This window comes from Ursus maritimus, unplaced genomic scaffold (genome assembly GCF_017311325.1).
Source record: "Ursus maritimus isolate PB19 unplaced genomic scaffold, ASM1731132v1 scaffold_26, whole genome shotgun sequence".
NCBI lineage: Eukaryota > Metazoa > Chordata > Mammalia > Carnivora > Ursidae > Ursus > Ursus maritimus.
In genome coordinates this window covers 2,233,412-2,257,953 of record NW_024425119.1, presented here as the reverse complement: position 1 = coordinate 2,257,953, position 24,542 = coordinate 2,233,412, and the positions used below count along the sequence as shown (strand labels likewise).

The 24,542-nt window shown below is 47.7% G+C and overlaps 1 protein-coding gene across 3 annotated transcripts; it reads right to left on the bottom strand.

Moving 5' to 3' along the window:
- Window positions 1–17,926: 17,926 nt before the first annotated feature.
- Window positions 17,927–24,533, bottom strand: FBXL14 (F-box and leucine rich repeat protein 14). Of its 3 annotated transcripts, none has more exons than XM_008704900.2 (2): window positions 23,189–24,533; window positions 17,927–18,128 (listed from the first exon to the last, which is right to left on the bottom strand). In XM_008704900.2, exons 1-2 carry the CDS (start codon window positions 24,385–24,387, stop codon window positions 18,065–18,067), a joined length of 1,263 nt encoding a protein of 420 aa, XP_008703122.2. In that variant the 5' UTR covers window positions 24,388–24,533; the 3' UTR covers window positions 17,927–18,064. The 3 variants fall into 3 exon arrangements, with proteins under 3 accessions (XP_008703122.2, XP_040497938.1, XP_040497939.1); XM_040642004.1 differs by having other exon boundaries at window positions 23,194–24,533; XM_040642005.1 differs by having other exon boundaries at window positions 23,236–24,533.
- Between the last annotated feature and the right edge of the window lie 9 nt (window positions 24,534–24,542).

Here is a 24,542-nt window from a genome sequence, read left to right as displayed (position 1 = left end):
CCGCGGAGCCTCCAGTGATAGGGTTCTCTTACCTTCTCAAACAGACTGACGCTGCTGAGGAACAGTCTGCACCTCTCTTGTGTTTGTAACCAACGTGCTACCGTCAGCGTACGTAAGCCAAGGAATTCACAGTGATGCTATCATCGAGTGCCAGACTAGTGGCCATCCCGGACGCTCCGAGAGGATGGCTACCAGCTCTGTCTCGGCTTACCTGGCATAGTGCCTGGCACATAGTAGGGTGCTCAGTTAATACTGGTTGGGTGCCGGGAGCATCTACCAGGTACCGGGTACTGTCGTAGAGGTTTGCACACATCGTCTCATTTCACGGATCTCAACTATGACCCTGTGAAGTCGGTTTTAATACTCCCATTTTACAGACGAGGAAACTGAGGGCCAGAGGTTGGATAACTTGTTCAGGGTCGTGCAGCCAATAATTGACGTAACTGAGTTTTAAACCCCAGCTCTGTCTTCAGTGCTCAGCTCTTTTCAGAAGCTGTAAGTCACCCCAAACAATGTGCAAAGGTATTTCAAAGCCCCCAGATGTTTAGAAACCTCAGCTTAGTTTTCAGCTCTAACTCAGCCTTCCTGCCCCACTTGTACGCTTCTATGAGCGTGACTCAGCGCTATCAAAAGCTTTTACAAGTGTTTCATCCGCTTTCCCTTGCTTTTCTAAAAATGCTTTTAGAATACCCCTCCCTTTGTAGGGCAGAAGTGGCAGGACCAGGGCAAGCAGAGTTCAGAGAGTGTCCCAGCATGACCTATTCTAATACCAGGTTTCAAATAGGAGCTGATGACTGGGAAACCCGAGGAGGGGTGCGAGTGGGCCCCACACACCCAGTCCCCGGCCCAGATCACATGAGCGGTGAGCAGGTTTCATCTGTACCAGAGGCATCGCGTGTCAGAGACCCTATGTCTAGAAATGGCAGGGCTCTGATCCAAGCTGTCAGGCATGAGAGGGAAACCTAAGTAGCCACATCCCGGAGATAGTTTCAGCTTTGTCATCTGAAATGTTTCTGTTATTTTTTTCTTTCCAGTTTGATGTTTTACTTGGATCTTGGCCTTGAATCTATTCTCCATGTCGACAATTTCCTCGTTCTTTGTGGCCTCCTTTCCATTGCTTCCGAGACCAGTCCTTTCTGGGACTGTAAGGTCACCCCTCCCCGACCCAGCCTCAGGGGCGTAGGAGTGAGTGAGGGGGTGGGGGCTGCACCCACAGGCTCTTTCTCAGAGCGGCCGCCCTCCACTCTAAGAGCCTATGTCCTCCTACTTCCAAGCACACTTCCACCCTGTCCTTGAATTTTTCAAATATGTACATACATTTGTTTCAAATTCTTACTTATCCTTATGTCTTTTAAAGGGCCTTGAACATAATTACTTTAAGGACTCTGGTCTTGTAAATAACCAAGGAGGAAGCTGGGATGGAGAGCCCACTCCAAGAGGGGTCCCAAGAGGCCATGGATGGGCCTGGGGAGTGCTGACGGTTCTTTGCACGAGGGTAACAAATTGCCTGACTACTTGGGGAAACCAAATGAAGTGAGGGGGTCCCAGGGAGTGGTGTTTCAGCGTCCAGTTGTGTAATACGCAGCTACTTTTATGGTGAGGGACTGGGAAGCCATCGGCTGTCCGAATTATCAGATCTACCACCACGAGGCCAATATATATACACTATAGACAAAATCTTTTTTTTTTAAGATTTTATTTATTTCGCGAGAGAGCAAGCAAGCAGGGAGAGGGCCAGAGGGAGAGGGAGGGAGAATCCCAAGCAGGCTCCACGCTCAGCACAGAGTCCGATGTGGAGCTCAATCTCACGACCCTGAGATCATGACCTGAGGGGAAATCAAGAGTCAGATGCTTAACGGACTGAGCCACCCAGGAGCCCCTGTAGGCAGTCTTTTTACAGTAAAACCGAAAACACCATCCAAATTCCTTGGTAATACAGCACTAAACTCTTGCTGATTAAATCTTACTGGAGTTTGTAGACCATGAGCTGGATTCTAATTTATTTTTATTGTAGTGATATGTGTTTAATGGAATCTGACCTATATTACTTCTGCCAAGAGGGAATTCAGAATTACCAATTGGAGTTAATGTGGTACAAAGAACCCCAAACTTCTCATTCTCAGGATGTGAACAGGAGTGAGTCTTTAATGAAAGCATTGAGTCAGTAATTTTTGTGGCTTAATATTGCCACATGCAGTTCCGTAGGCTCAGCATAGATTCTCTGAGACAGGATGCTGCAGTAGAAAGCAAGAGTTAAGCACCCAGAAAGTAGATTGGCCCCTAACGCTGCAACCCAGGGCAGTTTCCCTGACTTCTCTGCGCACCCATTCTGTTGCCTAGAAGATGAGGGGCCAGGCTAGACAGGTGGTTTTCGAGAGAATTCTCACTCAGGAACTAGTGTGGAAATCCTTTCCCTCTCCAAGTTTCACCTGCATAAATGTCTTTATTTCTTGAGCTTCAACATGCAATTTTAGTAGAAAAGCAGAGTTCTAGCTCTTAAAAAAAAAAGTTTAAAACCACTGGACTAGGGGCGCCTGGGTGGCTCAGTCGTTAAGCGTCTGCCTTCGGCTCAGGTCATGATCCCAGTGTTCTGGGATCGAGCCCCGCATGAGGCTCCCTGCTCGGCAGGAAGCCTGCTTCTCCCTCTCCCACTCCCCCCGCTTGTGTTTTCTCTCTCGCTGCCTTTCTCTCTGTCAAATAAACAAATAAAATCTTTAAAAAAAAAAGTTTAAAACCACCGGACTAGATCGTCACCATCTCTGTATCTTTGTGGCGCGCTGCAAGGTCTACCTGGTAAACTGTCTTCCACCGTGGACGGCACTCTCGTGTTTTTAGGAAGGTTCTCTACGCCAAAAGCATGAGTCAGTCAGGTTCAGCACGTAGGCAAGCTCATGTCTTGGGACCCTACTACCAGAGTCCAAGCCAGAAGGTTCTTTTGGACAGCAGAGAGAGGGTTCTTAGCACTGCCCTAGACAGGGCATAGGCAGCAGTTTCTAGAACAATCAGAAGAGACAAAGTTCTTTAACACCTCAACCATCCTGGTTGGACTAAGGCAAGCCCAGTGCAGAGCTTTGGAAGAGAACACGAGGTTCCACGTCTCCAGACTTCCTAAGCTGCATAGTACAGAAGTCAGTCACTGTGGCCCTGAAATGGGGACCAAGAGAATTGAGTCCCATCAAGTTGAAAGGTAATTTGAGAAAAGGCAATGTGGGGTGTGATGATGGGACAATTGTTTCTTGTTACCATCATGGCCTCCTCTTGATGTATGCTCTTTCCGCCCCCAGTGATTCTTCCTTGACCCCTGCATATGACGACCCTGCCCTTGGGAACCTTCCCCCATGCTGAGTGGCCATCACTGCTCATTTGCCTGTTCCTTTCGCCTCGACTCCGGCTCCTTCCAGCCCTTATCCCCAGTCCTCTCAAATGTTCATGATAGATTCCCCAACTCATGGATGTGAAATGATCCAGCTTAGATTGTAAACCAGGAACTTATTCCTTTGGACCAGAGAGAGAGAAGAGAGAAAAACAGGAAACAACAAACCCAAATGGAGTATGTGAGAGGCAGACATACATGTTCCATAGTTTCCATTAAAACGAAAGCTCCATGGGGAAGGGAATTGCAACTGTGAAACGTGCAGTGGATTTCTTTCACATATGGGCACTCAGGAAACATTAGTAATGGATGATAATGATTTGTCAAGTGACAAAATGTTTCAGGGAAGGAACAGGGAAGGAAAAATAGAGACATTCTTATATCTCAGTGGGGAATTGCCAGGCAGGCCATCCAGATGCTTTTTCTTTGGGGGGTTGTGAATTCCTTGTGTGTCCGGCCATCACTGTGTAACCTTAGTGTGTTCTCTCAGAAATATATGCAGTCGGGACGCCTGGGTGGCTCAGTCGGTTATGTGTCTGCCTTCGGCTCAGGTTGTGATCCCAGAGTCCTGGGATCGAGTCCCGCGTCAGGTTCCTTGCTCAGCAGGGAGCCAGTTTCTCCCTCTGCCTGCTGCTCCCCCTGCTTGTGCTCGCTTGCTCTCTGTCAAATAAATAAATAAAATCGTAAAAAAAAAAAAAAAAAGTCCCTTGCACTGGACCACCAAATCCAGGGGTCCTGCCCCCTTCCCAGAGGAGGGCGCCAAGGCATGAGAGGTTAGGAGAGCCACCACCTCAGAGGCGAAGGGCTGCTGGCATATACAGGTTGGGGGCAGGTGGCGGTGGAGAGGAAAGGTGGGGGCCAGATCACCGAGGGTCATGGGTGCCTCACAGAGTTTAGAGTTTAACGTAGAGGCAAGAGTCATTGCAGAATTGTGACTGAGGAAGTGATAAAATCAGATTTGTACATTAGAAAAATCACTGTTGGAAATTGGCTCAAAGTTACAAATGAGAAGGACTGATTTAGGGTAGAGGTGGTGGGGGTGGGGGTGGGGGGACAAACACGTGGAATCTAGAAAGTAGGACTGACAGGCTGGGATGCTCCAGTTGGGCACAGGGTTTAATAAGAGAGCGAGAGGAATCGTACATACCTCCCAGGCTCATTGCTTGGCCAGCAAGGGTGCCTTTTATGGAGGCTGCAGGTTATTTGGGCAGGTAGAGTATGTTTGGTAAGAAGATGTTTAGTTTCATTTATTTACTTTCAAAGATTTTATTTATTTGTCAGAGAGAGTGTGTAAGCAGGGGGAGGCGCAGAGGGAGAAGCAGGCTCCCTGCAGGGAGCCCGATGTGGGGCTGGATCCCAAGACCCTGGGATCATGACCTGAGCCGAAGGCAGACGCTTAACCGACTGAGCCCCCCAGGTGCCCCAAGAAGACGTGTAGTTTTTGATGTGCTGGGTTGAGATGTCTGCTGAGTAGAGATGTCTAATAGTCAGGCCTGTGGGTCCAGAGGTCCAGACTGACTATTTCAGGATCATCCTCATTCAAATGACACTTAAGAAAATGGTTTGGAACCTCCCAGTCCGCAAGCAAGAGCTAGGATAGCAAAGGTAAGTTCTGGCTGTGTCTGGGAGGCAGTCTCTGACTCCTGGGCCAGGTTAGGTCCTTTGGATTTGAGTCCCTCAGATTTGGGTCCCTCCTCCCTCAACCTGTACTGGGTTCTTTTCCTATCAAAACATTCATCCCCATTATGGTAACTACTTACTAATTGTTTCTTTTCCCCACAAGGCTGTAGCGTGCGAGACTGGCACCAAGCTTGGTTCATTGCTGTGTACTCAGCCCCTCTTGCAATCTGGGCAGCTAGCAGAAACTCAACACGTACTTTCATGCCTGTCAATTGAATGCCATCCCAACCACCTGCCACTAGGAGATCCTTCTAGGGAGAGGAAGTGAGGCAAGACAGAGCCAGACGTGCTGAACCAGAACCTCATACAACATGGTGTGGGGATGCACAGGAGAAAGTGGAAGGCTCTACAAAGTTCATTGGAGCCAGGCCTTGAAAGGTGAGGAAGAGTTCTCTAATTAAGCTGGGAAGGAAGCACATTCTAGGCCTGGGGGTAGAAAATATGTAAGGGCACAAAAGAGTGAAGAGGTTGCATGTGGCCAACATAAGATGCTAGGATTTGGAAGGATGAGGACTGGCAGGAGCTGGATCTTGAGGAGTCACTGGAGACCCTGCAGGCTTATGGTTCTGTAGCAAGGACTTGGGACTTGACTCTTTAAGCAACAGGAAGCTAGTGGAGGTTTCTAAGCAGGATAACACTATGGGCAGATTATAGTTTTAGGAAGAAATCTCTGGGATAGAGTAGAGAGATTGCGAACCCTTCCCCGAGAAATGCATTTTTGGCAAGCACCCAGGTGATTCTTCCACGGGTCTTCCTGAGACCACCCCTGAAGAAACAGTGGCAAGTTAAGGCTGGGGGCAGAAGAGGTGCCTTGGAGACAGGCACAGCGAGTCTGCTGGGAGCTACTGGGGGCCATCCCAGCTAGTCAGCCAAAGGAGTCTTCAGAATCTTCTTCTGTGGGGCGCCTGGTGTCTCAGTTGGTTAGGGGTCTGCCTTTGGCTCCGGTCATGATCTCAGGGTCTTGGGATTGAGCCCTGTGTGGGGCTCCCTGCTCAGTGGGGAGTCTGCTTCTTCCTCTCCCTCTGCCCCTCCCCCCCACTCATGTGCTTGTTCTCTCTCTCTCTCTCAAATAAAATCTTTTTAAAAAGAAAAAAAAAAAGAAACTTCTTCTGAGGCATCCAAAACTCAGGACCTCAGAGGTCCCAGAGCATCAGTGATAATAAGCCATGTGAAGCTTTGGAGTCCTGCCACGTGGATGCTTTTGTGGTTGGATGTGGGCAGAAACTTTGGGGACATGGCCAGTAGGACCCTACCTTACTTCAGATGTAATCTGATCACAGCCCCTGGTGCCCTGATGACCATTTGGGTCCTAATGTGAGCATTATTATGCCTGGAGGAAAGGTTTTGGTAGGAATTCATTGGAAAAGCCAAGGGCCTTCTTTACCAGTCATCTTTGATGAACTTAAGAGTGTACTTCAAAAGTACTTTTTGTCCAGTGATGACAAACAAATTGCTTCTGAACTAGATGGGAAAGATCTAAACACATCCTCTAAGCACAACAGTGTCAAAAGTATCTCTGCTTGTCTTTATTTGCCCTAAAAAATCTGTTCAAACAAACATGAACAGACTTGGACTCTAAGAATAATATTTTCTGTGGACATATATGGACAGATAAGAAAAACCCCAAGGGAGAAAAAACTTCTATTAAAATAAAAATAAAGATCCCCCCACAGCTTTATCCTTTGCTTACTGGGGTTTCTTTATTCCGCTTTGAGATAAAAGTACTTCAGTTTCTCAGGAGATGCTGATTAGGCGTTGAAAAAAAGAAAGTATTTTTCCCCGTCTATCTATCTATCTATCTATCTATCTATCTATCTATCTATCTTCCTTCCTACCTTCCTTCCTACCTACCTACTTACCTATCTCCGGCCCTGAATCTGCCAGCCATAAGCGTAGACCTTTCTGCATGGCGTGGGTTGTGCTACTTTGAATAAACACTAACCCTGCTGCTCAGGATCCCTGGGAGAAAAGCCCTCCTCCTCATTGGTCAGTGAGAATACTGTGCTCACAGCTTCTACCCCGCTGAAAAGCCCCATCTGAAGCTCGTGGAAGGCTCTCTGGGACCCGAATCTCTCTCTCTCTCACACGCACACAAGCACACGCACGCCACCCCCGCCGTCTGGCACACTGTGATCCTTGCTCCTGGGTTGCTTTTGGCTGCTGTCCATGCTCTGTGTCAGCATCTGGAGCTGACAGTCGTGGGAGCGCGCGGAGGCACCTGGCGGTTGGTCGGCGGGAACACGAGGAGTGGAGAGTGCACACTGGAGGAAGGGCACAGTGTTACCGTCTCCGCGGCAGTATCTTTGGGGAACTGTCTGTGCTTCGATCCTGTGCAATTATCACAAAGTGGTATGCAGGTTGGGGGGAGCGCCTGGTGGGCTCAGTCAGCAGAGCATGTGACTCTTGATCTCAGGTTGTGAGTTCGAGCCCCACGTTGGGCATGGAGATTACCTTTTTTTCCCCAAGATTTTTTATTTATTTGAGAGAGAGAGAGAGATCGTGAGAGAGAACATGAGAGAAAGCACAGGCACGGTGAGGGATAGAGGGAGAAGCAGACTCCCCGCGGAGCAGAGAGCCTGAGGTGGGACTGGATCCCAGGACCCCGGGGATCATGCATGACCTGAGCCAAAGGGAGCTGCTTAACTGGCTGAGCCACCCAGGCGCCCCCCCCAAAGAAAAACTTTTTTAAATAAAAAATAATAAGATGGGCACCTGGATGGCTCGGTTGAGCGTCCAACTCCTGGTTTTGGCTCAGGTGGTGATCTCGGGGTTGTGGGATCGAGCCCCAGGATGGGCTCTGCCCTCAGTAGGCACTCTGCTTAGGATTCGCTTTCCCTCTCCTTCTGACCCTCCCCCCCGCTTGCACTCTTAATCTCTCTAATAAATAAATCTTAAAATAATAAATAAATAAATAAATAAATAAATAGGGGCACCTGGGTGGCCTTTGGCTCAAGTCACGATCCCAGGGTCCTGGGACTGAGCCCCATATTGGGCTCCTTGCTCAGCAGGGAGCCTGCTTCTCCTCTCCTTCTGCTGCCACTTCTACTCCTTGTGCTTGTGTTTGTCTCACTCTCTCTCTCTGTCAAATAAATAAATGAAATCTTAAAAAAAATTTTTTTAATAATAAATAAAGTTTTCTGCAAGTTGGGCAGGAACTCTGGACTTCCTCCCTTCGCAGGGTCTTCTGGAGAGAAGGTCCCATCCTAAGAAAGCCGCTCAGCGGACGGTCGCCTTGCCTGTGGAGCCCGCGGGCATGTGTGTTTGTGTCCACACCGAGCTGCACACATGACAAACTGTACACAGTGCCTCAACACAGCCCAACAGGTGTTTTCTGTTTACATTTAACTAGCTTTAACAGCAGGAGGAAACCTTAAATACTTCCTTTCTTCTCACAAACCCTTTCTCTAATAAAACAAAATTACTGGAGATGAAGCAGAGAATAATTCAAGTAGTCATTTAAATCAAGGACCTGGTTTGGCTTGGCCTCCCTTGGAGACTTTTTAGCTTGTGCTAATAAAGGCCAGGCAGGCTAAGCTGACCTGAGCGGAAGGCCCAGAGGCTGGGGGGGAGGGGGCAGTGTAGGCCACTGGGGCTCCTGGAGCCCCTCACTCAGTATTTTTGTCCCAGTGAAATCAAGCTGAAACAGACATGGAGGGCAGTCTGGAGGAGGTGGGGGGGAGACCAGGAGGAGAGCAGTTCTGGTGTGGACTAGGATCAGGCGGCCACTCTCTGGGGAAGCTGGAAGGAATTTAGTGTCGTCTGTACACAAACCTCAGTGTGGCCTCCTTATCTGCCGCTGGCTGGTTCCTCCTGGACTGAGGACTCTGCAGAGCAGCAACCCCCAACTTACTTTTTTTCTTTTCTTTTTCCTAAAACGCACACGAGGCACACTCCCGTGGGCATACCAGATTACAGGCTGCGGCACAGATAAATCAGGCTGTGGGTTGGGAGCAGTTCCCAGTGAAACTCCACTTCGTTCTGTCCCACTCAAGAAAGCAGACCTCCGTACAAACGAGGGTAAGATGTTGCTCTGTATCCTGAGCCCTGGGTGCAGGATTCCGGCCAATAGTAGCTGCCAAATAAATACTAAGTGAAAGACAGCCTTGAATCCACACTAATTTGTATTTTTGAAAAGTCATTCATAAATTCTAGCATTTTAACTATTAGTTAGCAATTAATCCCAATAAACCAGCAGGATCTTGTGATTGTGAACGACTGTTACGTGGGTTGGTCAGAAGGAATATTTGTTAGCATTTTTATAGGCTCTTAAAGTGGTTTTAGCTCTATAACTGATAAAGCCAAGCACAAGCTTTATCAGTCCTGCCACTTGCCTGTCAGCACTATGTAGATAAACTCATAATAGTTCCCAGGGAGGAACTTTTTAAGAGATTCTTCANNNAGACCAGGAGAGAGAGATTCTTAATGTTGCCTGATTAGCACAGACCCTTTGGGGGCTTAACGTAGGCTGGCAAAAGGTTAATTTCAAGATCATATACAAATCAAAGATAAGATTCTGTATCAGATCCAAAGCTGGGGCATTTGTCACCTCGCTGGTGTTGGCAACTCTGAAAGCTGGAGTTGGGTCCAGAAGGATACAGCCCACTCTGTCCCCTCATACATCTCAGGGGAGGGAAATGGCATTAGATGAGGGACCGATGAGTGACTTTGCCTTGTCATCCAAATGTTTTTATTCCAGATGATATTTTTAATAAGGATTTTTTTGAAATAAGGATTTATGTATCCCTTTAAAGAATGGCCTTAAATTGGCAGGCATACTTTAGTAAAAATAATACTTAAACTGTGGCGTAGAGATTGCCATCACCAGTCTGGATGATTCTGGGGAGTTCCACAGCTATTGGGAGGTACCGGGGCAGACAGAACAGGGCAAGCAGGGGAAGCCAGGGTCAGGTGCACGGCGATCCCAGGCAGAGACTGTGGTTGCTGAGTGGAGACTGTTAGGCATAGAAGTGGTGATTTAGGGAGTTAGGGGAGCCAGATGATAAGTGTGCCCATAATAATGGAAAAGGAGTGAAGAGGAAGAGTTTCAGAAACATGAAGCAATACAACACAGGTGACCTGAGTAGGAGTCAAGTGTAGACTTCAGTTATTAAGAGTGTTGAGAGAAGGAGCTAGGGAAGACACTAGAGAAGGAAGGCTCCATTTCTGCCTGTAGGTTACCCTGCCTGGTGCAATCTGGAGAATATTTCCTCCCTTCTCCCTGGATTCAGGGGCACTTCCCAACAATTTTAGGAATGCCAGCTAGACACAATGAACTTTGGACCAATAACATTTCGACCTCAAGATATAATTTCCTTTTCTCTTTAGGCCTTAAACATAATTTTCTTTTCATTAATTTGAAAGCCCATACTTTATACTTCTTTTTTTTTTTTTAAGATTTTTTATTTATTTATTTGACAGAGAGAGAGACAGCCAGCGAGAGAGGGAACACAAGCAGGGGGAGTGGGAGAGGAAGAAGCAGGCTCCTAGCGGAGGAGCCCGACGTGGGGCTCGATCCCAGGTCCCTGGGATCACACCCTGAGCCGAAGGCACACACTTAACGACGGAGCCACTCAGGCGCCCCCCATACTTTGTACTTCTTACTTCTAATTATAGTAATCTTGTTTTTTGAGTGGAAAATGAAGAAAGTTGGTCTTAGGTTGGTTTTTACATACCTTTCTGATCTAATGAGAGTCTGAAAGATGTTTGCATCCCAATGTACTAAAATCTTCAACCGCCCTGAAAAATCTGAGACGCATTGTCATCACTGTTTTATCAAATTGTTGCTTTCAAATTGCTATTTTACTCTTCCCCAAACTGGTTTGGTAGGAAGAACGACTTCTAAAACAACTGATACTTTGTTCGATACAGTATGTTAAAAGAGTGGGGAAGTATAAGAATAATGATGAGTATTAAACTAATGTTGGGGCGCCTGGGGGGCTCAATCGGTTAAGCATCCAACTCTTGATTTTGGCTCAGGTCATGATCTCAGGATCCTGGGTTCGAGCCCCGCGCTGGGCTCTGCGCTGGGCATGGAGCCTGCTTAAGAGTCTCTCTCTGACCCTCCCCCCTCAAAAAACTTAAATAAATAAAATAAAACAAAATGAAATAATACTAATAAGCCAAGGAAAGAAGCAAACAGGCATTCTGGGTAATGATTCAGGAAGGGTATCTGGGAGAGGAAGCTTGGGAACAACTCACCTTGTAAGGCAGACCTAGCTCACGGTTTGCTCCTCGTTTAAAGAGTCAGGCCCCCTTAGACTCTTTAGAGTTAGTCCACTGTCCCCGCCGATGCCCTTGAATGTATCACTTCACCTTGCTGAACAAGTTCATCTTCATCTAAAGCAGGCTGAAGATTATTCACTCCTGGAGAAAGCTGTCACAACATTTTGATAACCAGCAGAAGTGATCCGGCAAGGCTGTCTGTTGTTATTTGGGGAGACGGGCCACCCTTACTTGCTGTCTTTAGGGACACTGGATGGGCCCCTCCTCCCACAACACCCAGCAGAAGAAGCGCGAAGGGCCACGTAGAGTACCAGGATGGTGTTAGTATGAAGTGTTAAATGTGATGTAGCCAGCGTAACAATTGTGCTTTTATCCATCTGGTTCTCACTTGCTTAAGGTTTTTCTGCAGGAAAACTGAAAAATCAGTAAGGCAAAATACATCAAGAAGGCATTTATACTGACAAAAGCAGACCAGAGTTGGTTTTTTTGTGGTGGTGTTTTGTTTTTGTTTTTGTTTTTGACCAAAGGTATTTTAGGGACTTTGAAGAAAGGACCTAAAAATTATTACTCAGCCTGGCGCTTATTTTGCAATATGTGCTGACTTCTAACTTTCAAAGCTGAACAGCCTAATCCTTGATCATCCCAGAATGAGTTTAGGAATTTGTAATCATTTCCTTTTTACTGGGTATTTGCATACATCACTAACCAGCTCAGTTGAGAAAGAGGAGCAGTCCCTCTGCTGAAACAGAGTGATGAGAATTTAGGGCCAACCTGAAATGTTCATTTATCAATTAGTCCTTAATGAGCATTTGTATAAATGACTATGCAGAGAAGAAACTCCCTTCCATAGCATACACTTTCAAAGAGGCTAATAAGAATGGTTAGGGTTTTATATTTTTATCCATGGTTTGCATTAGGGCTCTGTGTTGAGGGGAAGGGTCAATGTATATAAATAAGAAGAAGGATATCTGGCAAGATTGGGAACATGACCTCTTGCCCTCCAAAGCCTGGGAAGCCCTAGTGAATGCTCCCAATCTAAGGAGTGTATGGACACGGTGTGAACTCTCCCCTCTGCATACAGAGTGGGGGTTAGAGGTTAATGAATGAGTGCTCTCCTCACACACGAGATCCTGTTCGATAGTGGTTTTATAAATAAGGGCTTAAATGGGGTCAGAATAGGACCTGCATATCGCTTCCAAACTCTCTAAATCTTTTTGAAGTGATGGCGTTCAGAGATGACACCCTTCCACCAGGGAAGGGAGACGTGAAGCTCTCGTGCTTGGGCAACTGGACGCTGCTACTGGTTCAATATGTCTAAAAGCAGGACCAAATGGAAAACAAAGCGGGGGTGGGGGGGTCCTTGCTGCCCCCTATTCTTCTCTAGTAATCCCTTAAAAAATAATTGCAGACCCAAACCTCTGGCCTCCAGCACATTTTCCACTTGATTAGAGGCCTTTGTGAGGTAGGGAAAGGGACCTGCAGCCTTGTACATTGTGCTAAGGCCTGAAATGTCCAGCTGGGATTTTTTTCCATCAAAAGGGGATTTTAGTAAAACCATTATCAGGGGCTTAAGAAGAAAAGCTGTTGAGCTGCAAGTGAGGGGGGATTAGCATTAGCAGGCTTGTTTTGGGCAACTGGTGGAAGGGTGGGAAGGTGTTTGCAGCCCTGCACACAAGTGCTCTAGTTTCGCTGCAAGTTCCTGGCAGGTGCAGAGGCAGGAATGAGTAGGGGAGTGGGAGCTCAGGGCTTGGGAATGATACATGGGGGGCTTCCCCTCTGGGGATCAAGTGCAAGGCACCCCCAATCCAGGAGGATTGCAAGAGAATGCAGGAACCCTGCCAGATGGTGTGTCAGAGGCTGGAGCCGGGCTTCCTTACAGGCCGTGTACATCCCTGTCACCTGGCACACACCCCACCCCCACCCCCACCGCTCTCGGTGTCCCTCTGCACTGTCGGAACTCGAGGAACCGGGACGTGGCTGTGCTGGATTAACTTGGATGTCTGTGTGGACACCTTTACTTTTGTGTGGCCGGGACTGAGGGCACGTTAGGAAAGCAGCAACCATGGCGGCCCGGTGGGCAGATCGGTTGTCAGTCTGGGTGGGCTGGCGAGATCTGCCCTGGGAGCCCTCTACAAGCAGGCTTTCGGGGGGTTCTCTAAAAGCATCTTCTGGGGATCACTAGAGCTGTGGGCTACACCTTCTTTGCCCAAAGAGTCCAGAAGCCTGAGCCAAGTGGAGCTGGTGGGCAGTGGCCACTGGAGCCAGCTGCTGCCTGAAGGGCCTGTGTGAGGGATGTCACCCCACAGCGGCTCTGGAAACGCCTGTTTTCTGTGTCTCCCTGGGTGCACTGTCGTCCTAGCTTGTTTTCCCTGTGCAACCAGGACGGTGGCTGGAACGTACAGTTCGTCCTGCCTGCTGGAAGCACGCAGCGGGGGCGTGCAGGGGGGCGTGCAGCGGGACCGTGCAGCAGGAGCATACAGGGGAGCGTGCGGGGGAGGTGGGGCGTGCAGGGGGAGCGTGCAGCGGGGGCGTGCAGCAGGAGACTAGGATGGCTGTGGGGGATGCGCAGCAAACAGCTACCTGTCTGAGCAGGACAGGGTCACGCACTCGGTGCTGTCACCTTCCATCACGTCCTCAGTCACACCGCAGGCCAGCGTGGTGGCCTGTGAGTTGTAAGTTTTGTCTCAAGTCAGACGCCAACAACCAAAGCAAGAGGCCTGTCTTCTTGGAGACATGTGCTGGTTCAGGAGAGCTGCTCCTGGAGGCCGCCGATCGGTCCTTCTAACCGCCATCTGTAGGAGCCGCTGGTCGTTAAACAGGTCATGCTTTCCCTCAGTGTTAGGTCATCTGCCTTGACCGTTCTGAGCCCTCAGCCTGCCCCGTGTCTTCTCCTCCTCGGCTCCGTGTGCGGGGATACAGGCTCTCTATTCCGGCTGCTACGACCTCTTTTCCTCACTTGGGTTGCCGCCCCTGAATCTGGATTGGGTCTGGTCACTCACAGTGGCATCTTGGAGCTACGATGCCCATAAAGCTGCCTGGGAAGATTTTCTGCGTTCGTAAGACCTTCCTGAATGGTGCCGGGAACGGTACTTTGCTTCCTGGATGGGCCCCGAGTTCCAGAAGGTTTTCCTTTCTTTTGTCTCATTCTCTAACCAATGACCTCTGTATGACTGAGCTAATAAAGCTGTGCCCTGTCCGGTGACGACTGCGTGGTAGCAGTAGCCATAGGGGACATCCGCCTTTCACGTTCCACATGTGTATCCCGCGCCTGCGCCAACCTCAGATCCAGGCGTGGATTCCCTGAGGCCAGACTGTTGAGCACCAGAGGGCAAGACCCCGAGGCCTGGCCTCGCAGCCCTCAGCCTGCCCTTATTGTGTCATTTTATGGAATCTGGCCAAGTTGGCTTAGAAGTTCTTCCTCTTTAATTTCTCCCTTTTCCTAATGTCTGTTTTCCATAGGAGGAATTTAGACATGTCAGTGACTTTACTTCTCTATCAGGCTCTTAAACATCTTCAATTTCAAAGACTCCTTTAGATTTTATGAAGATGTCTTCATCTGGGCAATAAAGATGCTCATTTTATAATAAAAATAGGTACTCCTAAAATTTTTTAAATATTTTTGTTTTTCCCGAAATGCGCTCTAGAATTTTTCATTACAGATGATATGCTTTCTATTTTTTTGCAATAAGAAAAGCCTGAACCTTTATTCTTGCTGTTCAAATTATCTTCGTGTAGGATTGTAAAATTTCACCCCATTTGTTCTCCCAAACTTCCCAAATATGGCAATGTAACAGGATTTGTACGAGATGGTCTTTAAGAAAAATTAGAAATTGATGCTTGATTCCCACAGCCTCCAAAAGCAAAGCCCTCACAGTGAGCTAAATCAGGGAACCTTTATGAGGTCACATCTGTTACCTTGCACCTGGGCTCCTTCGAATAGCTTCTCTGCTGTTTTAAAATTCAATTTCATCTTTTTGGCAACATGAGATTCCTCCTTTGTCAACTCTCAGACCCTGGGGAAATTCTTTGGGTCGGGGAAGGTGGTGTGGGAGGTGACCAGAGGGCATTTGTCTGAGGGGAGGCGGTCTGGGCGCCCCACTAGAAATAGCCTCCAATTGGTAGACAATGCTGCCGCCTGCTGACAAAACACAGGGCTTGCAGACTTCGAGGATAAATGACTTTCATCTTGCCACTTTCCCTCTTCCACATTGGAGAACAAATACCCCTCGTTTGCATTAACAGTACTTTCTCGTTCTGCCTTATAGTGGGTCTTAACATCGTCCTCGTAAGCTTGGGGGAAAGAAAAACACAAGGTTGGACTCCCAGCTAGACCTGATTCATAGCTGCATCACAGTGGGGAAGGTCAGTCTTGTGTGAGTGGGAAATGTTTGTTGTTTTTGGTTTTTGTGGGGATGGGAAAGGTCAAGGAATGATCTAGAAGGAGTCAAAATTGATTTTCCACCCCTGCTTTTCAATACAGGATAGTGCTTGACTTCTGTCTCCTAACTTGCATATACACATTTTTCTTTCTTTTCTAAGTTTTATTTAAGTAATCCCTACACCCAACATGGAGCTCGAACTCACGACCCTGAGATCAAAAGTTGCATGCTCTTCCTGCTGAGCCAGCCAGGTGCCCCTACATGATTTTATTTCTAAAGTAAGCAACAATGAGGCTCTTACTCAAGTGAATTTCTGCAGTTCCTCTTGTGATTCCACTGAAATTTAGACCCTTGTGTGTGGGAAAAAGATGGGGCAGCTGTCTTCCTTTGGACCACGCTGTTCTGACTGCCGCAGTTGACTCTGAGCACAATGGGAGAGCATCTGGCTCAAGTGCACAGACGTCAGTGAGGACTGGAAGAGCCAGTCATCCATCGATTCCGGACTCAGAGAATGTGGAGACCTTCCCTGCTTCCTACAACCGCAAACTCTGAGCCTGATAGAGCTTCGGAGATCGGAGACGCTGGCCATACCGTCTTCACAGATTCCTGAAACTCACTAAATTGTATGCATGTGAAATGACGTAGAAGAGCTAGAAATTGTCACTTTTTGTCTTTTCCATATTGTTCGCTTAGGACACACCTACCGGTCTTTTTTTTTTTTTTTTTTTTTGGTTCACAGCAGTGAGCTTTTGAGCTATGAAGCTAAGGTTTGAAACAGTCACAATGGAAGTACAAAGTAGGTGTCTTCCATCTCAGAACATTAAGAATCTGAGGAGCTTAACAGTTGCGATTCCTCCCTTATTTTATCCATCTGTCCAATTTTAGCCTCGGTGATTTTACTAAAGATTCTAGGAGTATTATGACTAATTTTTATGGTTCCTCCCTATTTAGAGACGATTTCTCAAAAAGCAAAACGGTAGCAGGTAGCTATTCCTACACAAATGTGTACATAGAAATGCCAGCTTAAGGGTAAGGATCTCCTAAGGAGAAATATTATTTCCATATTCATTTCAGATGAGGAAAACAGTTCTTTCCAAGCCATGTTGAGTTATCCTGTGCTATTTATAAGAAGTTCATCTGGTCTCCAAGAGTGGTTTTCCCACAGTCCAGTTCCAGGGACTTGCATCCACGATAGGAGCAGTAACTATTGAACAGACAGCTGGGGCCTGGGCCCCATCCTTCTGGAGTGTGGATTACATAAACTCAGGAGTAATAAACACTAACAGCGTGCCTGATATTAACAAATTAGACCCTTGTACTCTTTCTGGACAAGAGGGATTTTTGTAACTAAAACATCTGTTAAGTCAAGCCTTTTTACCTTTGAATGGAGAGGTGATCCTGCAACTCGATTCTGCTTGAGGAGGTTTGGGTGACAGACATTTGCAGTGCGCTGAACACCGTAGGTCCTTAGCTTCGAGACTGCTGCAAGCACAGACTTACAGCATCCGTGCTTTGCGTCACTATTTGTGACAAAGCAGTGCTTGGGAAACTTGCTCAAGTCCTCTGAGGACAGCAGGTGATAGGTTTGACACTGCTGGCTGCTTCCGTACCCTATAGCCCATTTACAAAACTGCTTCTTGAATAATCCTATACATATGCTTGCAAAACATATCTAAGTTTACATAAAGTGATGCATATTAAGTAGCAGTAGTAACTTTCAGCACTTGGGTTTTGTTTTGTTTTTTTCTACTCCCAGTGAAAATAGGCTCTGGTTTAGCTAAACCTTTCTGAAGCCAAGGGGTCAGGGTGGTGTTTTGCAGTGTCTCAGGGGAAGATCAGAGAGCTACCTGCGTGTTTATCCCCCTCTGATGTGGTCATGAAAGTCTGAAGCAGTCCTCATTCTGATATGTGCTCCTCACATCACCGAGGCAAAAGCCTCTTTCCCCATTTACAAAATTAAATGTACAACATCAACCAGATTTGTGAAAACAAACATTGTGAGACAGAAATTGAACACTACGTCATGACTCAGTTCTTCCAGCAGATTGCGTTTGCGTCCCTAACACGGTCTCACCCGGGTTTCTTTGAGGCTGCAGAAGGACCTCGTTCTTCTCTTCTTTGTAACAGACACTATTTTCCACCACCACAAATAAAAACGAGCTTACAAGGATATGTGACATTTGTCCTTTAAACAATTAAAGCCGAAGAGTAATGAGAGAATAAAAACGTAAGACTTCTTTTTTTTTTTTAAGAAAATAACGTGCACTTTTCTGGTTAACAAACAGCAAGCAGAGGAACTCCACTTCTGTTTTGTTTTATTTGCAGGGCTGTTGAGCACAGCCCACGCTAGTGCTGCACAGCTCGGATCTCAAGCTTACTTTCTCTGGCACCTTAACTGGAAGACTTGACTTTACATGGTACCAAATGTTCTGGGTTGGTACAGGCAGCTCCACCCGGCAAAGTCAGAGCAATCCCTGGAAAAGAGGAAAAGACTGGAACTGATCATTTGTGGACATTTAAATGTACTCACTGTCTAGAAACGATTCGTTTTCTCTCCAAGCCCTAAGAGTACATGCTTTTATTCTAGCTGTGCACTTACCTTTGCTAAGTTCTAAATTATTAATAGTTGCCAGTGATCCAAATAGGAGTGCCTTATCTGTTTGATACCATTCACTTAGCAAAATACTTTAACTTGCTACATCACATTTGAACAAAAAGTGAGAAAGGTGGCCTAAGCATAGGCCTGGTTCTGAACATAGCTTTCTGGTGTCCGATTCTGTGCTCCGCAATAGGTCATCAGAAGGCCTCACCCCTGCCTCCCCAGGGGTCCCGTGGGGCACAAAATTTAGGTGTTGCCCTCTGCTAAATGGACAGAATGACCTGGAAGGGGAGTGAGGTGAGCTGCAGGGAAGAGAAGGGCAACAGAGAGGACGAGCAGTGTGTGACTTACTGGAGCCCCCTCTCCAGCAGGGCGGCGGAAGCAGAGGCCAGGGGACCCCCTCACAGGGGACTGGCAAGAGACCGTTGTCAGAAGCTGCTTGAGGCCTCCGTTTTGTTTTACAAATCCGATCTTTTAATCAAGATGTGCTTGTTCTTTGGAAACACAGTGGTCCCTGGGGGCCACTACCTTTCCCTTCTGAGAACTCGAGTTCACATTTCCTAAGTCAGAAGTGAAAAAGGTTTTGCTTATTCCAAGACCAGCACGTCTCTAGTAAGCACAGCAGGAAAGCACCAGGACTTAGGGGGGAGGCCATGCTTCAACTTCAATTTACACATCAAGTGTCCTTTCTTCAGAGAAAGTTCTTACCTTTAAAAGGAAACTCCAATAAAAAGAAACATTTGCTTTTTCAGATCTTTGTTGTTGATTTGAATCATGAAAGAGTATGATTAATTTGAATTTTCTTAACTATTTAAAGACATACTGTAAGTTAGGCAAGCATCCCTATCCCTGTTGCCAAATGTAGGGTACATGGGGCGGGCCCTCCCCTGCCTTAGGCCTGAGGAATCCCACTGGAGGGAGTCCACAGCAGGGAGACTCAGCCAGCACCGGCCAGCACTTCTGGCGGAGGCCTGTCAGGGTCCTGAGGGGACTGCAGAAACTGAACCCCACTGTGGCATTTACCATCTTTTCCAGACAGGCTTTAAGGGCTACCGCCCAAAGAAAGGTATACAGAGCCCTCCCCCCACCACCACCCAAACCGTTTCCATGAGGTTTATTACTTCTAGGTGATAAAGTTTACACTAAGCTCCCATTTTGGTTTTTCACTTCTGAAGTTGCAGCAAATACCCGAACCAGGTTTTTTCCTGCTATTCTAAAAACTGCCCTGAAGTGCCGTTTAACTTCTGTAGCACCCGCCAAATATTATCATTTTCTTTAGTGCTTTTAGTCTTTAAAAGCTTTTCTTTCCATTCCAGTAGGTATGGTGGAGACTGGATCCACCCATATTCCTTTAAGTGGTGCCCTGCGGCCTGTGCTTGTCCACACGCTGCTCAGACAGCTACCACTCATTTCTGTGAGGTCACCTCACTGGAACTCAAGGTATGATCAGTAACTGAACCTTCTCAGAGTACAGAAGGGAGCTGGACTTTGGAGCTGGCCCTGGTGTGCGTCCTGGTTTCCCTCCGTTAGTGGCTGGCTGGCTTCAGGAGAGTACTGCCAATCAGGATACCTGTTTCAACAGGTTGCTTTGAGGACCGAGAGGAGAAATTCACAGGTACCGTGCAAAGCACACCCCAGGTTCTCAACACATATTCATTTCTTTCCATCCACAAAGGTTGAGAGATAAACAGTTAACCTTGGCTGATGAAAGTAAATGGTTTATTCATTGCTTCCAGAGACACTCCAGATAATATTCTTAAGTATACCCAGTTCAGGATGAGGACAGTAGGCCCGTGATCTTAACTTTCAAACATTAATTTATCGACCTTTAGTCAAGCTTATTAATTTAGCTTTCCAAGTAAAAAACAAAACCAAACAGAAAAGTGGAAACCCCTTCCCGTTAGTTGGTAGGATTATTTTGTGTATTAAAATGAAGAATGTGAGCACAGAGGTTAAGACTTAGGAGGTGCTCAGATTTTATTGACTGAATCCGTACAGTCATGCAGTCTTTTGGAGGAAGAAAAACAGTCCAAGAACTTACAGCTTGTGGAACCTTCATGCGGTATAGTGCCAAATGCTAAATTAGAAAGCTGGCCCTAATTCCAAGTCCCGACTTCTTACTACGGTTCACACATTTTTTTTTCCAGGCAATAAGCACTGTAACCTAAAAGGGAAGAAAGAGATCCACACCTTCCCCAAAGAAAAGGAAGATGGATCTAGTGTCAGGCTCAATTAGACCCAATTGTGCTGGCTCTCCAAAAAGGAACAATGCAGCTTTTGTGATATGCTCCAGCAGAAAGCTTGGAAATTTTACAAAACAATCTTACCCCAAGAAAACTTGGGTTCTAGCTCTTCCTGGAAAGAGGTGTCTTTGCAGGAAAGTTTTTACCGCTCTTATTAGCTCTTGCTGGGTATCTGTAATTTTTTTTTTTGGTTAAAAAAAAATCTCAGAAACAACTAAGACCTATGTGAAACCAGGAATGTGAATTACTCCACTGTTTTGAGTACTTATAGCCTGCCACTTCCGCAGCCAGCCACAGGGGTGTCGATTAGTTAGTTATTGTCTACCAGAGGGAACTCCGCTAGAATTGTTGGTATTCATTTATCTGCCCCGAATTCAGCCTAAGAGCCCTCACCACAGTGGATCTGAGTGGCGAGCTTCAGCACTGGAAGTGCTTAAAATGCAAATGTGCAAGAACTCCTGGCCAACCTCCCCATCCCCCAGGAAAGTGCTTAAATACAGCGGGGCCTGGAGGAGAATGTTAAAAAGAGGGGCCGAACTGCCTTCCTCCTTTCCACCAGGACCCTCACTCACACTGTGAGATTCAGCACGCATGACTGAGCAAGTGAGCGAGCAGGCAAGGACAGCGCTCTTTTAACTTTCCTGAACAATGGCTTCAGTTCCCTCCACCCTTCACCATTTCACATCCTCCCCACACCCACTCAAAGTGGAAGAAACCCGTCTTTTCTTCCCCACTTCCACATCTCATGACCCATTTTTCAACAGGACCCCTGGATCTCATTTCCACCCTGGGGAAACTGTGACTCTTACAGATCTAGTTTTTTAAAAAGTTCCATTTTGTTCGGTTTCTTTCAATTTCCATGTTGTTGACAGTTTAAGACCAAAAATTATATAAATCTCCAGTCCAGTCACATTTCTAGCAACAAAACATTTAGATGTCAGTGGTAAACCTTATACAGAATAAATTTATAACCATGAGCTTAACTCACACCACACAGGATGCACCGAACTCTATACCTTATCTCCTCTTAGAGTAACAAACAGCACCTCCTACTTTGGCGTGCACCCAAACACACACTGCCTTCAAAATAATTCACAGATACAAGGTTTTTTGTTTTTGTTTTGTTTTTTTTTTTCAAAAACATACTTCATATTTCCTCTTTTATTATATAAATATCAGTTTAACCTTTTACTGTAAGAATATAAACGTTTTAAGAGGATCTTTGTTATTATTTATACAAATTCACAAACAGTACAATTAATTGATAAAGGTCTCTGGGTTTCTTTAACTCCATGGTCTCGCATGTTGCTGTGGAGGATTCTAAAAAAATAAACAAAAACTCCAACAAAAATATACATCCTACTCAAAAGCGATTTTTTTTAAAGCCACAAGTCCCAACCCCCACCAAAATAAAGAAAGCCATCTATTCCTCCATTTAAAAACAGATTTTTGTAAAACCCACAAACTCCCATTTTATTAACAGAACAGAGATAAGACATGAGTTTCAGTCTCCTCCCCTTCACGTTACAGCCCCAGGGGCTCCGTAGGCCAACTCTGCTCCTCTGCTTCCAACAGGAAGCCTCACCGTGTGACCTTTTTGTGGGGAAACTAGGAAGAGGGTGAGGGTAGGGCAGAATTTGCATATATAATAATCATTTTCAAGACACAATCTGCATCTCAAACAAACAGAAGTTCAACTCTCATTTCTTCCACACATTTGTGCTATAAATTAAGTCAAGATTTACGAACCCCGTTGGGCCCCCAAGTCCCAATGGGCAAGGAGAAAAAATTATAGCCAGAATGTGGAAGTGGGACACACTGGATGGATGGGGTTTGGGAAGAAGCCAAAACAAAAAAGACGTACAAACCCAATGGGCATCTTTCCAGTCTAGGCACAAAAATGTTTCAGTCTCAAAATATCTCTCTTGTAGAATTCCAGGGCTTCAGAGAAAAAAGTAAACTAAAACGAGGTAGCCAGACATATATATATGTATATATATATAATTTATATATATATAATATATAGACTATATTCAGCAGAAAAAAAAAAGGACCGTGATTTCAAATTTCTTCAAAAAATAAAAACACGAAAAAAAAAAAAGACAATTAAAAGGAAATGAGCGTGAACAGCAGAGCACTGTAGGAGAAGTGATGAGAAGAGCCTGGGACTAGTTACAAAGAGGAAGGAAGAAGGGTGGAAAGGCCGTGCTAGTTGGGTTTGCTCTTTATACAAAATAAAAACCAGATCACAGTATTCAAATGAAAGCTTAAGTGAAGGCAGGCATTTTCCTCAACTCCCCAGGGTTTTAAGGACTAGTCACTCCCCACCCCCTCCCCCATTTCCAAATGTAAAGCAGTGGGGATACAGTAGCTCAAACAGTCCTCCATCCCCCTGCAGAGAGGAGTGGGTGGGTAAGTAGCTGAATCCATCTCTCCATCGTCAGGGGAAATAAGAGAGGGGAGCAAGGGAGGGGCAGCAGAGGAACCCCAGATGCAATGGGAATGGGCGTGTAGTGGGCCGAGGTGCAGGAGGAGGGAGAAAATGAGCTGAGGCTTCGTTTCACTGCCCCCATCTCATCCGCTACAATGATCTATGTGTAAGTGTGCATGTCGAGCGAGGGGGGCGGGGGTTGTGGTGGGGACCGGAGGATGAACAGGGCGGGACAAGGGGAGCAGGTGCTGCTGCCCTCACCTGACCTTCTCACTGTCCGTCATCTGCCAGAGTCCCAGGTTGAGTACCTTGAGGCAGGGCAGCTGCGTGATGCGCTCCAGGCCGCGCTTGGTGATGCGGGTACAGCCGTACAGGTCTATGCCAGTGAGCTGGCTCAGGTGCTCCGCGATCAGCTCCAGGCCCTTGTCTGTGATGCGCACACACTGGCCGATGTTGAGCGTGCGCAGCCCGTGCATCTGCCGCACCATGCGGTTAATGCCATCATCGCTGATGTGGCAGGAGCAGAGGGACAGGGACTTGAGGCCGTCCAGGCCCTGGGCTATGTAGGCCAGGCTCTGGTCCCCCACCTTGTCACAGAACGACACATCCAGTCCTGAGAGGCGCAGGCTGCCCATAGCCAGATGCATGATGCCCGTGTCACTGATGTTATCGCAGGAGCGCAGGTTAAGGCTGCGTAGGCTGCCCATGTGCGACAGGTGCAGGAGGCCCGCGTCCGAGATGCCCCCGCAGAAGCTGAGGTTGAGGAGCCTCAGGCCCGTCAGCCCGCGGGAGATGTGCTTTAGAGAAAGGTCAGTGAGCTTCTGGCAGTCCTGCAGCGTGAGCTGCTCCAGGCCCAGGCAGCCCTCGGCCGCGCTGCGCGTCATGCCGGCCAGGTGCCCGATGCCCACGTCCGAGAGGTGGCGGCAGCTGCGGAGATTAAGGCTCTTGAGGCGCTGCAGGCCCCAGGCGATGAGCAGGAGGCCGGTGTTGGTGATGTTGCTGCAACCCCCCAGCTCCAGCACCTCCAGGCCCTTGAGGTACTGGGCTATGCGGCCCAGGCTGCTGTCGGTGATCTGCTTGCAGAGGCTCAGGTTGAGGGCACGCAGGGAGCCGATCTCCTGCACAAACGCGTGGCCCAGCCCGTTGTCAGTGAGGTTGTAGCAGCCGCTTAGGTTGAGGCTCTCGATGTTGGCCATGCCCTGGATCACGTAGCTGAGGCTGCGGCGGAGGCTCAGGATCTGCACACGGCGGATACCCCGGGCCTGCAGGCTGGGGAACAGCGACGGGTTGGCCCGGCGCAGGTGCAGCTTGGCCTCCACCCCCCGCCACACCGACTTGTGGTAGGCAGCGTCCCGCCAGGCCGTGCACACCTGCGCCGCGCGCCCCTTATCCCGGACGTCCAGGTAGCCGAAGATCATGGCCAGCAGCTCGGGAAACAAGCACGAGATGTGGGTCTCCATCTTCCTCCTCCCCCCTCCGCGGCGCCGGGGGGAGGAGGCGCGGGCCCCGCCGCTCCTGTCCCGAGAGGCGACAAGAGCGGTTCGCCCCGGCCGCTGCCGCCGCCGCCTCGGGCCCAACGGACGGCCCCTCCCCGCCTTCCGGCTCCGGCCGCCGC

Bases quoted from the DNA above. Each gene is read 5' to 3' on its own strand.
- FBXL14 (XM_008704900.2), bottom strand. From the start codon at position 24,387: ATGGAGACCCACATCTCGTGCTTGTTTCCCGAGCTGCTGGCCATGATC. The intron at 18,129-23,188 runs GTGAGGGCAGCA...CCTCTTTTCCAG, and splicing joins ACGGACAGTGAGAAGGTCAG to GGATTGCTCTGACTTTGCCG.